This window comes from Talpa occidentalis, unplaced genomic scaffold (genome assembly GCF_014898055.3).
Source record: "Talpa occidentalis isolate TD23 unplaced genomic scaffold, MPIMG_talOcc4v2.1 talOcc4.3, whole genome shotgun sequence".
In the NCBI taxonomy this organism is placed as follows: domain Eukaryota; kingdom Metazoa; phylum Chordata; class Mammalia; order Eulipotyphla; family Talpidae; genus Talpa; species Talpa occidentalis.
Window position 1 is genome coordinate 39809731 of NW_023603184.1, and position 15513 is coordinate 39825243.

Consider the following 15513-nt stretch of genomic DNA (forward strand, 5'->3'; position numbering starts at 1 on the left):
CATATTGAAGTCATATTTCACTACTAATATATAATACTCAGTAGAATTGCCAAAATGGACAAATAGTCTATTGTGTTAATAAGACTGAGAGCAGTTTTTATTCTGCTACACGGGCATGGGAAGGTGGGTGCAAATGTAGAAAATTATGGTGGCATACCCATATATTATCTTATGACTAAACAGTTTCCTTTCTAGAATATGCCCCACAGAACAGAATGTGTATCGGGAGATATGCAAGAATATTCATAGCAGTTTATTTGTAAATATCCAAAAATTAGGAACTACTCATATTCATTAGCAATGAATTGGTTGTTTTTAACCAAACAATACAAACCATAAAACAAGAGAAGGAAAAAAATACTGTATATCTACTATGTAGATGAATCTCACAAATAGAATGTTGACTGAAGGAAGACAGACTCAATACCCATAAAATTCCACTAGTAGGGCCTCCCTGGTGGCGCAGGGGTTCAATCCCTGGACAGGTTGCTAACCACATGGGGCAGCAGACCTCTCCTGTTTGCCCCGCTGTTCCCCTCAGCAGTGTATTTCAGTAATTTTGCCTGTTCTGCTCCCCACTCTGTCTTTGGTAAATCCTCTCACCCCACTGCACCTCTGACTTACACTCCAGTTCTTGCATGCATACATAAATAAAAATAAATCTTTAAAAAAATTCCACTTATATGAAATTTAGAAATAGGTAAAATGATTTTTTTGGTGTTAAGAAGCTGGATCATGGTTACTTTAGGGTGAGGGTATATATAAGGGGTTCTGGTATATGCCATTTTTTCACCTGAGCGATAGTTACATGGATATCCTTGTTTTGTATAATTTATTGGCATATGGTGCTTTCATTTTTTAAAAAAATATTTTTAAAAGTAAAATTTAAAAATCAGGGCAAAATAAACATTTTTAGGATAAAATTTCATGATATTCTTGGTGGTATGACTGAGAATGAGATTAATATACACAAGTCAGTATTAACATCTGAAAATGGGGGCAATAAAAATCATTCCATGTATAATAGTGGACAGTTTTCCTTTGCTTTAACCTGCGAGCTCCGTGTTCAGGCTCCTACTGCTTGTCTCTTGCATTTCGAGTGCTTCTCTGTTGTCAGTACTGCAGTGTCTACATGAGGGTTCCTCAAATTGTACAAGCCAATGTACAGTAGAAGGTGAAAGTCAATAGACATATGATTTTCTTTTTTCCCACTTCAGACTGACAGTTGTTTTTTTTTTTTTTTAAAACCTCCACTATCAGGTAGCTGGCCCACCATACAAATTTTAGAAAGATTGATCTAGAACTTCAAAACTAGTAGCTAGTAACTTTGGTTTTTTTTGGGGTTTTTTTTTTTGTTTTTTTAAAATAATAAATTTTATTTTTATATTCCCCATACAATTGCAACCCCCCAGTTCTGACCCCAATCCCTCCCCTCCCGCCCCCCACCCCCCAAAAAGTGTCTCTGGTTCATAGTTTTATGTTGATTTTGATTTTCACTTTCTTATAGTTACTCATTTTACTGGTCCCTTATTTAAGTTTTCTAGATTCCTGCTATGAGTGAGACCATCCGGTATTTTTCTTTTTCTTTTTGGCTTATTTCGCTGAGCATGATCCCTTCCAGCGCCATCCATGTTGCTGCAAATTGCATGTGTTTATCTTTTTTGAATGCTGAGTAATATTCCATGGTATATATGTACCACATCTTCTTGATCCAGTCATCTAATTTTGGGCATTTGGGCTGTTTCCAAAGCTTAGCTATTGTAAACAGTGCTGCTATAAACATAGGGGTGCAGGTGTTCTTGGAATTGATGTTTCTGTGTCCTTTGGGTAAATACCTAGGAGTGGAATTGCTGGATCATATAGAAGCTCTATGTTTAGTAGGTCCAGAAATCTCCACACAGCTCTCCATAGTGGTTGGACCAGTTTGCACTCCCACCAAAAGTGCAGAAGAGTTCCTTTTTCTCCACACCCTCGCCAACATTTGTTGTTGCTAGTTTTTTAATATGTGCCATTCTCACTGGTGTAAGATGGTATCTCATGGTAGTTTTGATTTGCATTTCCCTGATGACAAGTGATGTTGAACATTTTGTCATATGCCTGTTGGCCATTTGCATTTCCTCTTCAGAGAAGTTTCTTTTTAGCTCTTCTGCCCATTTTTTGACGGGATTATTTTCTTTGTTGTTGTTGAGTCTCATCAGCTCGTTGCAGATTTTTGTGATCAGTGCTTTATCATTAGTGTTGTGTGCAAAAATGTTCTCCCAGTTGGTGGAGTTTCTCTTTGTTTTTGTTATTGTCTCTTTTGCTGTGCAGAAGCTCTTTAATTTGATGTAGTCCCAGCTGTTTATCTTTGCCTTCACTATCACTGCTTTGGGTGATGTGTCTGTAAAGATGTCTTTGATGTGCAAATCACGTAGTGTTTCGCCTATATTTCCTACTATATATTTTATGGTTTCAGGTCTTATGTCTAGTTCTTTAATCCATTTTGAGTTGATTTTTGTGTATGGTGTGAGGTAGTAGTCAAGCTTCATTCTTTTGCATGTAGCAACCCAGTTTTCCCAGCACCATTTATTGAACAAACTTTCTTTGCTCCAATGCATAGTCTTTGCTCCTTTGTCAAAGATTAGTTGACCATAAATCTGTGGGTTTATTTCTGGATTTTCTATTCGATTCCATTGGTCTGTATGTCTGTTCTTGTTCCAATACCATACAGTTTTGATGATTATGGCTTTGTAGTATAGTTTGAAGTCTGGGAGTGTGATGCCTCCATTCCCTTCTTTTTTTTTCAGGAGAGCTTTGCTATTCGGGGTTTTTTGTGATTCCATATGAATTTCATCAATAATTGCTCTATTTCTTTGAAGAATGACATTGAAATTTTGATTGGAATAGCATTGAATCTGTAGATTGCTTTGGTAGGATGGCCATTTTAATAATGTTTATTCTTCCAATCCATGAGCAGGGGATGTCTTTCCATTTCTTTGTGTCTTCTTCTATTTCTTTTAACAGTGTTTTATAGTTTTCTTTGTATAGGTCCTTTACCTCTTTTGTTAGATTTATTCCCAAATATTTGATTTTTTTTTTTTCAATAATAAAAGGGATGGTTTTTTTGATTTCTTCTTCTTCAGATTTATTGTTTGTGTATAGGAAGGCTACTGACTTTTGCGTGTTGATTTTGTATCCTGCCACTTTACTGAACTGATTGATGAGTTGAATTAGTTTTCCTGTGGAGTTTTTGGGGTTCTCTATGTATATTATCATATCATCTGCAATTAATGATAGTTTGACTTCTTCTTTTCCTATTTGGATTCCTTGGATGTCTTTCTCTCGTCTTATTGCTCTGGCTAGGACTTCCAGTATTATATTGAAAAGCAGTGGTGAGAGTGGACATCCTTGTCTTGTTCCAGATCTTAATGGGCTTTCAGCTTTTCACCATTGAGAATGATACTGGCTGTTGGCTTGTCATAGATGGCCTTTATGATGTTGAGGTATGTTCCTTGTATCCCAAGAATTTCAAGGGCTTTTATCATGAATGCGTGTTGCACTTTGTCGAAAGCTTTCTCAGCATCTATTGATATTATCATATGGTTTTTATATTTCTTTTTGTTGATGTGTTGGATAACGTTGATTGATTTTCGGATGTTAACCATCCTTGTGTCCCTGGAATGAATCCTACTTGGTCGTGGTGAATTATCTTATGGATACATTGTTGGATTCTGATAGCTAAAATTTTATTGAGGATTTTTGCATCAGTGTTCATTAGGGAGATTGGCCTGTAGTTTTCCTTTTTTGTGTTGTCCTTGTTCGGTTTTGGTATTAGTGTAATGTTGGCTTCATAGAATGTGTTTGGCATTGTCCCTTCCTTCTCAATTTTTTGGAAGAGTTTGTGAAGGACAGGCACTAATTTGTCTCTGAATGTTTGGTAGAATTCATTTGTAAATCCATCAGGTCCTGGGCTTTTGTTATTGGGGAGGTTTTTGATTACCATTTCAATTTCGCTGCTTGTAATTGGTCTGTTTAGGTGTTCTATTTCTTCTTTATCTAGCTTTGGGTGATTGTAGAGTTGTAGGAATTTGTCCATCTCCTCTAGATTGTTGAACTTGTTTCCATATAACTGTTCATAGTAGTTACTGATTATTCTTTTGATTTCTGCTGTGTCCGTTGTGATTTCTCCTCTTTCATTTGTGATCCTGTTTATTTGTGCTTTCTCCCTTTTTTCCTTTGTGAGCCTGGCTAGGGGGTTTGTCTATTTTATTGATTTTTTCAAAGAACCAGCTCTTGGTTTCATTGATCTTTTGGATTGATTTTTTAGTTACAATTTCATTTATTTCTGCTTTGGTTTTTATTATTTCTTTTCTTCTACTGGTTTTGGGGTTTTTTTTGTTGTTCTTTTTCTAGATCTCTGAGCTTTGAGATTAGGTTGTTTCTTTGAGTTCTTTCTTGTTTCTTGATGTGAGCTTCTATTGCTATATATTTTCCTCTTATTACTGCTTTTGCTGCATCCCATACATTTAGGATATTGGTGTCCTCCTTGTCATTCAATTCAAAGAGTTTTTTAATTTCTTCTTTGATCTCCTCATTAGTCCAGTGGTCTTCCAGTAGTGTGGTTTTTAATCTCCATGAGGTAGGAAAGTTCCTTGCCTTCTTTTTATGGTTTATTTCTAGTTTGATGCCTTCATGGTCAGAAAAGATGGTTGGTATGATTTCAATCTTGGTGTATCTGTTGATGTTTGTCTTGTGCCCCAGTATGTGATCGATCCTGGAGAATGATCCGTGTGCGCTTGAGAAAAATGTGTACTCCGTTTTTGGGGGGTTTAGTGTTCTATAGATGTCTGTTAAGCCCAAATGCTCTAGGTCCTTATTTAGAGCTTTAGTTTCTTTACTTATTTTTGTCTTGTTGATCTATCCATTGTTGATAGCGGTGTGTTGAAGTCTCCCACTACGTATGTGTTTTCTCTGATGTCTGTTTTCAGAGAGGACAACAGTTGTCTGATATATTTTGGTGCTCCTTCGTTTGGTGAGTATATGTTAATGAGTGTTATTTCTTCTTGAAGTATTGTCTCCTTGATCATAATGTAGTGACCATTGGGGTCTCTTTTTATTTTTTTGAGTTTGAAGTCTGTTTTATCTGTTATAAGTATAGCTGTTCCTGCTTTATTTTTTGGTCCATTTGCTTGTAGGATTGTTTTCCATCCTTTAACTTTGAGCCTATTTTTATCTTTTGTAGCTAAATGTGTTTCCTGGAAACAGCAAAAGGTTGAGTTTTGTTTCTTAATCCAGGCTGCAACTCTGTGTCTTTTTATTGAAGAGTTTAGTCCATTTACATTTAGAGTTAATATTGATATGTTAGCATCTGTATTTGCCATTGTGTTTGTCTTTCCTTTGATTTTATTTATTTATTCTTTTAATAACTTTTTTTTTTGGCCTTCTTTCATTGTTATTCATCCCTCTGAGGTTCTGGCTTTAGGATTCCTTGTAGTATTTTTTTGGAGTGGGGGTTTAGTCTTAACAAAATTCCAGAGTTTCTGTTTGTCTGGGAAGGTCCTTATTCTTTCTTCATAGAGGAAGGAGAGCTTTGCGGGATAGAGTATTCTTGGTTGGCATCTGTTTTCTTGGAGTCTGTTGACTATGTCCCTCCACTCTCTCCTTGCCCGTAGTGTTTCTTCAGAGAAGTCTGATGTCAGCCTGATTGGTTTTCCTTTGAATGTTATCTGTTTCTTCCCTCTTGTCAGCTTCATTATTTTTTCCTTGTCCTGGATTCTTGGGAGCTTTACTATTATGTGTCTTGCTGTATTTTTCCTTTTGTCGTGGAAGTTTGGTGTTCTTCTTGCTTCTTGTATATCAATTTTCATCTCCTTCTTCGCGTTTGGGAAGTTCTCTTCAATTATCTCCTGGAATATTTTCTCTGTTCCTACATCTCTCTCCTCTCCTTCTGGAATTCCTATAACTCTTATATTTCCTTTCCTCATGGAGTCAGATAGTTCCCGAAGTCTTTCTTCATTCTTTTTCCTTCGTACTTCTCTTTCCTTTTCTGTTTTGGTTCTTTTTATTTCTGTGTCTTAAAGAGTACTTATTCGTTCTTCCATTTCATCTATTCTGCTTTCATTGCTTTTCCCAGAGTTCTTTAGTTCCTCCATTAATTCTTTGATCTCCTACGTTTCTTTTGCTTCCCTCTTTAGGGACTCAATTTCCTTCTTCTGATCATTGTTTTCCTTTATGAGTTCTGTCATTTTTTTAATCACGGCAATTTTAAATTCTCTTTCTGGAAGGCGCAGAAGTTCTTCCAAGTTACTGTCGTTACAATCTGGGGGGTGGTTTTCTTTTTGTGGTGTGCTTTTTTCCTGAGGAGTTGTTAGGTTGCGTGTGGTTCTTTTACTCCCTACTGTCTGTTTTCTAATTTGTCGTATGCATTGGGACACTGTGTTGCTCGGACTGGCCGGCATCTTGGGTGAACTTCTCCGCTCCCCTCTGGCTCCTCCAGGAGCCATCTCTGACTTCTGAGGGAGCTTTCTGCTGTTTTCAGGCAGTCTTTACTGAAGAAATGTCCCTGTTCTAAAATGGCGACGCGGGACTCAGTCCCTGAGCATCCGGTCTCAGGCACACTCTTCTGCGCGCCAGGTCTGCCCCGGCCGTGGGTGCCTGTTCCCTCTGTGGGCTCAGACTGCTGGTCGTAAGGGGCCTGGCTTGGGCTAACTTCCCAGCTGGCCACTGTCTCCTCCTGGAGGCTTCTGCCCTTTCAAGCAGTCTTAAGAAATTTCCCTGTTCTATGGGGTGTTAGTGACTTTTTTTTCTGGTTGCTAGGTGGCGCCAGAGATCTCTCCTATTGTCCTTGGGGGGCTGTTTTTCGCCCCCCCCCCACCCCGTGGGACAGGGAACAGAGTGGGAATGGTAGGGTAAACCTCAACGGCTTTGGGGTGCTGTGTCTGTCTTGTGCCCCACCGTCGTGAAGAACCCACGCCCCGAACTTCGTGCCCCGGGTCTCAGTTCCAAAGCCCTCAGTTCCAGGATGCGGGCTGTAGCCCAGTTCAGTGGCGCGGGAATGGCGCCTTTTGCACCGGCTCCCGTGCCTGGGCGCCTGGCGCCAGGTTCCTGCTTACTCATTGAGGGACTTTCACCTCAGTGAGGGCCTCTGCGCGTCTCCCCGCAAGCCTAGGTCGCAGGCACGGGGACCTGGGCAGCCGCGATCCCGATCCGATCCGCGTTTGCTTTTCAAGCGCGCCAAGCGGGCAGCTTTTCCACACAAGCTTACTGGCCGGCCCGGGGCTGAGTGCAGGTCTCCAGAGTCTCTTTGTTCTCCAATGGCGCCCGGAGCCGTTCGCTCACCGCCGCGGCGAATCCTGCAAGGTTCTCCACAGCTCCCGTTCACGGGGGTGTGGTGGCTGCAATAGTTCCTTTCCACTTACAGTCCCGCTTGCTGCGTAGTTTGTTCTTGTTGGTTTAGTTTAGTTGGTTTAGTTCTGGTTGTTTTAGTTTGTTTTTTTCCTCCTCTCTGTTGGTCGGAGTGTGCCGACTCTGTGGGTGGGGGAGGGGAGCAGGGTTCTGCACTTTCCTCCCTTCTAGTCCTCTTTTATGGCGACTTTCTTCTTCGGGTAGTTTGCTGGAGTCGTCCGTTTATCTTCCGTGTCCCAGTTCTCACTGGGACCTGCTGCTTTTCCTCCCTATTAACTTTTTTTAATGGGAGATCTTACTTGCAGAGTCTCATCGCCGCCATGTTGCTCCGCCCTCAGTCCAGACTGACAGTTTTGAGGTACATTTCACAGTTTCTCCTATTGTCCTCTGTCACTGACTATTGAGCTGATTGTACCACTTTTATTGGCTCTTTGTCTTTCCTTGTTATGCTGTTCTGATTTTAATTTCTGCTCCCTAATAAATGCATAAACCATTTTAGATTTCTCAGCTCCCCATAACAAAGAATTATCTAACCTAAAAATGTTAGTAATGCTGAGGTTGAGAGACCCTGATATATGAAGCCGTTGGTTTGCTTTAAAATCCAAGCTCTTGGGGCCTCTCCTAGTGGCGCAGCGGTTGACCACTGGGCTGCGAAGCTGCCAGCAGTCTCTGCAGCGACGGTTCAATCCCCAGCGGACGGTGAGGGTCCCACATGGCATGACAGACCTTTCCTGCCGTACCCGCTATTCCCCTCAGCAGTGTATTTCATCAGTCTGCCTGTTCTGTTCCCTGCTATGTCTCTGGTGAATTCTGTCACCCTCCCACGCTTCTGACTGTACCCAGTGCTTGCATAAATAAATAAATAAATAAATAAATAAATAAATAAATAAATAAATAAATAAATAAATAAATAAATCTTTAAAAACAAATCCTAGCTCTTTATAGATTGTTGTTATCAGTCCCTTATCAGTCATATGGAGTGCAAAAATTTTCTCCCAGTCAGTGGAGTGTCTTTCTGTTTTGGTTAATGTCTCTTTTGCTGTATAGAAGCTTTTCAGTTTGATGTAATCCCAGGTGTTTATCTTTTCCTTTACTTTCTTTGCTTTGGGGGGTGAATCTTTAAAGATGTTACTGAGATATATGTCATGTAGTGTTTTGCCTGTATTTTCTTCTATATGTTTTATGGTTTCAGGTCTTATATTCAATTCTTTCATCCATTTTGAGTTGGTTTTTGTGCATGGAATGAGGTAGTAGTCTAGTTTCATTCTTTTTCATGTGGTGGCCCAGTTTTCCCAGCACCATTTATTGAACAAACTGTCCTTGTTCCATTGCATATTCTTTGCTTCTTTGTCAAAGATTAGTTGTCCATATATGTGTGGCTTTATTTCTGCATTTTCTATTTGATTCCATTTGCCTGTGTGTCTGTTTCTGTTCCACGACTCAACAAAAACAAAGAAAACAATCCAGTCAAAAAATGGACAGATGAGCTAAAAAGACACTTCTCCAAAAAGGAAATGCAAATGGCCAACAATATATGAAAAAATGTTCAACATAATTTATAATCAGGAAAATACAAATCAAAACTACAATGAGATACCACCTTACACCAGTGAGAATGGCACATATTAAAAAAAAAAACTAGCAATAACAAATATTGGTGAGGATGTGGAGAAAAAGGAACTCTCCTACACTAGTTCAACCAATATAGAAAACTGTGTGAAGGTTCCTCAAACTACTAAAAATAGAACTACCATATGACCCAGTAGTAATCTACCTAAAGAACACAAAAACATTAATTCAAAAGGATACCTGCAACCCTATGTTTATTGCAGCACTGTTTACAATAGGTAAGATATGGAAACAACCCAAATGCCCAAAAATTGGCGACTAGAGCAAGAAGATGTGGTATATACACAGAATGGAATACTATTCAGCAATCAAAAAAGATAAACTAATGGGCCTCCCTGGTGGCGCAGCGGTTGAGCGCTGGGTTGCAAAGCTGCCCACAGCCTCTGCAGTGCTGGTTCGATCCCCGGCGGCTGGGCGAGGGTCCCACATGGCGCGCAGATCTCTCCTGCCGCCCGCTGCTCCCCTCAGCAGTGTACTTTGTCACTCTGCCTGTTCTACTCTCCGCTCTGGCTCTGGTGAATTCTCTCACCCTCCCGCGCCTCTGATTGTACCCAGTGCTTGTATAAATAAATAAATAAATCTTAAAAAAAAAAAAGATAAACTCATGCCATTCACTTAACTTGGAGCTGGAAGGGATTATGCTCAGTGAAATAAGTCAGAAGGAAAAAGAAAAATATCAGATGGTTTCATTTATAGGAGGAATATAGGGGAACTAAATAAGGGATCAGAAAAAAATAATAAAAAAATATTAACAGGCAATTATAAATCAGAGACATTCTGCAGGGGAAGGGGAAGGAGAGGAATCAAAAAGGTGAGGGAAGAGCACGAGGGACTGTGGCGATGGTACACAGGTGAATTGGTAGTGGGACTTTTATAGGGACTATACCTGAGAGGAGAAAGCAAATACTATACAAAAATGAATAATGATGCAAAAATATGTATAAATAAATACATTTAAAAATATTTTTAAAATATCCAGTCTCTATGAATTTGGAAAATAACCCGTTAATTATTGTTCTATAAAATGGTAGTGATTGATAAAGACAGATCCCTTAAAGATTAAAAATAAGATAAACTTCAAAAACTCAGTGCCTGGAACATTGAAGAGTTCAATGAACAGCAGCTGCTGATACTTCTTTTTTTTTTTTAAAGATTTATTTATTTATTTATTTATTCATTCATTCATACAAGCACTGGGTACAATCAGGCACGGGAGGGTGAAAGAATTCACCAGCGCCAGAGTGGGGAGCAGAACAGGCAGACTGATCAAGTACACTGCTGAGGGGAGCAGCGGGCGGCAGGAGAGATCTGTGCACCATGTGGGACCCTCACCTGGGGCTGGGGATCGAACTGGTGCTGCAGAGGCTGCGGGCAGCTTTGTAGCCCAGCGCTCAACCGCTGCACCACTGGGGAGGCCTAATATTTCTTATTCAAGTTTATATGATACTTTCTGTGAGTATAAGAGCTCCTAGAGTCCAAATTCTCAGGTCGTTATAAATAATGGCCAAAAGGGACCCAAAAAAAAGAAAGAAAAGGCTTCTACAGAACCCAATATAGGTAAAGCATCAAGATTTAAATGGATATATGTAGCTTTTAAATTTTTATAATTTTTTAGCTTTGCAAAATTCTGTTAGCAGAATTTTAATATGCACTGAAAAGTTTGTTTTGCTAGCAACACTAATCCATTGTCAAAAATCAAGAACAGCAATAAACATTTCGTGGCAGAAGGGATACATTCAAAAGCACTAGAGAAGCCAAGGGGCTTAGTGTATAAGTACCAGTAAACATTAAAGAGAATAACACTAAAATATGTAAAACAGAAAATTTGATATTTACTTTTTCTAAAATAACATGTTTATGTATATATCGTATGGGGCTATTCTGTGTATTAAGATTTTTAGTAGCAATCCCTGGTCTTTACCCACTAGGTGCCAGCAGCACATATACCCCACTTCCTTCGCTGTGATAACTAAAAGTATCTCCAGACATTGCTAAATGTATCCTGGGAGGCAAAATCATCCTTTGGTCAGACCCACCGAGATAAACCTAGATTTGAATTCCAACTCCAGATCCTATGACTATATAAATTTGAACACATTACCACACTCTTAAGCTTTATCTTTCTCAAGTGAGACAATATATGTAAATATTTAACACATGACACATGGTGTTCAGTAAATGATAGCAATTATTATGATACTAAAACCTGTTCTCTTTTGTGCCACTCTGCCTCTCTAACCTTCAAAAATAAAATGCCCCTTTTTGTGTTCTGCAATCAAGTTGTTGAACAAGAATTTCTCATCTAAGATCTTCAAAAGGCATTGATCTTTCATATGTACCATTAGCACTGACTTCAGATTTGCTTTCTCCCTGATTTTGAATTTACTTTTCTTTGTCTTATGTTTTTGTTTGAATTGAGCAGAATTGGGAGTACGTTATTTCATTTGAATCTCCTTCTGGCATAGCATTGTATATGGTGTTCTTTACATATTCATAAACCCTTGAATTAGACACAGTGTGTGTTACAGATGACTTCATTTTTGTAGGAATCGGACCTATAGAAATTAAGTTGTTACTGCTGTTCTTTTTTTTTTTAACAATTAATAAGGACAATTTGTATGTTCTTTAGCTTTTTATTTTTGCAGCTGTGGTTAAAAATATTAGTAACTTGTAATTACTTTGATATGCATATGTCATCTAAATTTTATTGAAACCCTTGGTAGTTAAAAAATAATAGAGATAAGGAAAGGGAACTTTTTTCTCTTCTTTTCATTTATTTAAATTTATTTATTTTTAATTGAAGTAATATGCTCCCATCAAGTATTGCTACTCTAGTATACCTAGGAAAGGGAACTCTTAATGTGCTACAGGTCCAAAGCAAGACATATTAAGTACATTATGTAGTATATTATTTACTTCTTACAACAATATCTTCAAAATAAATAGCATTATCCCTATTTTGTAGGTGAGCTTAGGATGTTTGCCCAAGATTATATCCCCAGTAAGTAAGAGGCATAATCCAGGTTCTTGGTTCTAGACCATCTTATTTTCATAATGCCAAACCACCTCCCCAAAATGAGGAGGATATGTCTCTACCTTCAATTTCTTTGTGAGTCTACATAGCTTAACCCAGCCTCTGAACCACGATAATAGTACAAATTGTAGGATATTGCAACAATAAGAAGTCATTTCTTTCTTGCCACTATGCCTAACTACTTGTCTTGCTTATTAGCCTAGCCTCTCAGTGACCTTCATCTCTGCTGTTCTCCTGGTCCAGTGCAATTAAAGTCAATTTATAGGAATAAGGAAAGTTTTAGTTTCAGCCTCTTTGGTTAAATGAATAAACATTGGTTATGTATATTATTTTAGCTTTTTTAGTTTCATATTGCTTAAGAATGCAAAGCAGTTAAATCTTAAGTCACAAAGCATATGTTTGTCAAGAACCAAGTAGAAGCAGATTTACTTAAAAGTCAAGAGAGCTATATATCCAGTAAGAAGAGCAGTCTCGGAACTACTATGTGATGTTTGTTCTAATAGACTACTGAGTGAGAGTTATTTTTACATCTTTAGTTGCCTGAAACTCTACCGTTTTGGTGTGATTTGTATCTTTTTAGCTGAGAGAAGAAAAGTTACAAGAGGAGAAAACCTCTGAAGATCACACCCACAAGTTGTTACCAGAGGACACAGAAACAGGGAAAAGGAAAATGGATGAACAGAAAAAGAGAGATGAGCCGTTAATACTGAAAACAAACCTGGAGCATGTAAGTAGATCTCCTTTTTGATGAACATTTCCCTCAGTCAGCAATTAGTTCTGGGGAAGGGGATCTGGAAAACCTATGTCTGTAAACTATGAGACCAGTAACAGTCACTGACTATGCAGCTTAAGACTAGGGAAGAACTTACATTCAGATGAAAGATGGAGAAAATCATTCATGACTGGGAAGAGATCTGTGTGGAAAGATTAAGGGAACAGTGGGGGGAAGATGAGAGGAGAAACCTATTATGTATACTGCTTATAACATACATTATTTTATGTACTCTTATTTTGACATGTTTTATTACAGCCTCAATTAGATTTCCATAAATCTTGTATTTTGCTTTCTGTTATTCTTTATAATGCTATAAGCAGCACAGCGCTAGATATAAGGTAGGTCCTCAACATTGGATTAGATGTTTAATTAATTATTTTCCCTTCAAAGATTTATTTATTTATGCATACAGGAACTGGGGCACAGATCAGAGATGCAGGAGGATGAGAGGATTCACCAGAGACAGAGTGGGAAACAGAACAGGCAGACGGACTGAAATGCACTGCTGAGGGGAGCAGCGGGCGAGACAGGAGAGGTCCGCCTGGCCATGTGGGTTGCTCCCTGGCCAGCCGGGGATCGAACTCGTGCTGCAGAGGCTGCGGACTGCCTCATAGTGTGGCGCTCAACCCCTTGTCCCACCAGGGAGGCCCTAGATACTTAATTTAAATTTAACCTAGTGAGATTTCTATCTGGGCTAAATCTTGCCTGAATTTTTTTCCCCTTTGCTTACTTATCAAGCAAATTACTGGAAAGGTTGTGCTTTATTTAACTTAGGCAAGAAGGCACTTTCGGAGTGTCCAACAATTACATTCAAATAAACAATTGAGGGGTTTTTCTTTTTTTTTTCTTTAAGATTTTATTTATTTATATAAGCACTGGGTACAGTCAGAAGCACAGGAGGGTAAGAGAATTCACCAGAGTCAGAGTGGGGAGCAGAACAGGCAGAAGGACCGAAGCACACTGCTGAGGGAACCTGTGGGTGCGGCAGAAGAGGTCTGTGCTCCATGTGGTGACCCTTCCGGGCAACCGGGGATTGAACCGGCGCTGCAGAGGCTGCGGGCAGCTTCACAGCCCAGCACTCAACCACTGCACCACCAGGGGAGGCCCTGAGGGGTTTTTCTTTACCAAATCATTGAACTGGACATCTTCTGTTGCTTGCTGTGTGTGCTTAGCATATTTTTAGAGTCACATCTCTTAAATTATTTTGTGATTTATCAGCTTATTAGTATTTCAGGTTATCTTTCTAATTAGCTAAAATTAATAAAACTTTACCATGTATAAAAGCAAGCATCATATCAGAATAGGAAAAAAATCTCTGGATCAGAAAAAATCTGCCTTTGAGGTATTGTAGGTCCCAGTTTTGTACAGATTGTACAGCTTTGGCCAGGTTACTTCTTTGTGCTTTTTGTATACTCTTTGCAAAGGTATTTTTCCTGAACTTAAAAAAAATGACCTTTTTTAAGCTTTCTTGATTAGTGGTATTCGCTGACTGTTACAAGCATGTGGAGCTTTTTGATTCCAGTTATAATAATAATAGTGATTGTTATTACTAAAAATTATTAAGCACTTATGCTATAGGAAGTTTATCTTCTAAAAGATTCTGTGTAACACAAATGAAATACTTGGGTATTCTTAGTACTCTGTTCAATGTCAACTACAAACTGCAAAAGACTGCTTCTGGAGGGGATATGATTTAGCTAAGAAATCAAGAATAAAATAATGACAGACTATAGTATATAATATATAATAATGACAGACTATATAATGACAGTATATAATATCTCCTGACTAATAACCCCACTACAGTGTCTGTTCTATGTTTTCTAAAGACTAACTCTGCCTTTTCACCTCAGTATTACTATCCACTGGGGACCTCAGACAAAACAATCCCAGATTTTTCTTTTTAGGATAAACCAATCTAACAGAGAGAGCTTACCCTCCACTGTGGTCCTGTTGCAAGTACTTGCTGGTTTTGACCCTACTAGATCCAGTTCTCCTCTAGGAGTAGGAAATTGTTCTATTTTTTTCTTTTTGTCTCTACCATCTATGAAATAGAAATCAGTTACATCAACCTAATTTTATTTTATTTTAAATGATGAGGTTTTTTTTATTATTTTTTTTTATTTTTTACATCGTTGTTCATTTTTGAACAATATTTGCTTGCTCCCACCCCCTCAGGTGTCCTCCCCATAGAGTTTCCTTCCCCAAGGCACCCGTGCACCATCACCTCAGTCCCCTGTGCTTCTCCCTCTCTCCCTCTGATCCCTCTCCCTCCTTCTCCCCTGTAGGATGTCTCTGATTTATAATTGTCCATTTTTGCTTTGTTGTGTTTTGCACTATTATTATTTTTTTACACTGATGTCTTATTTGGTTCCCCTATATTCCTGCTATAAGTGAAACCATCCGATATTTTTCTTTTTCCTTTTGGCTTAATTCACTGAGCATAATTCCTTCTAGCTCCATCCACGTTGCTGCAAATGGTATGAATTTATCTTTTTATATTGCTGAGTAGTATTCCATTGTGTGTATATACCACATCTTCTTGTTCCAGTCATCTATTTTTGGGCATTTGGGTTGTTTCCAGGTTTTACCTATTGTAAATAGTGCTGCAAGAAGCATAGGAGTACAGGTGTTCTTTTGAATCAATATTTTTGTGTCCTTTGGGTAGATACCTAGGAGTGGAATTGCTGGG

The 15513-nt window shown here is 38.7% G+C and overlaps 1 protein-coding gene across 1 annotated transcript in view; it reads left to right on the top strand.

The window, feature by feature from the left end:
• RNF169 (ring finger protein 169) overlaps window positions 1–15513 on the top strand; it is an 81672-nt gene that overhangs the window by 36781 nt on the left and 29378 nt on the right. Inside the window, exon 3 of the mRNA XM_054699541.1 lies at window positions 12627–12773. Coding sequence (XP_054555516.1) covers window positions 12627–12773 — 147 coding nt within the window. The remainder of the gene's footprint in view (window positions 1–12626; window positions 12774–15513) is intronic.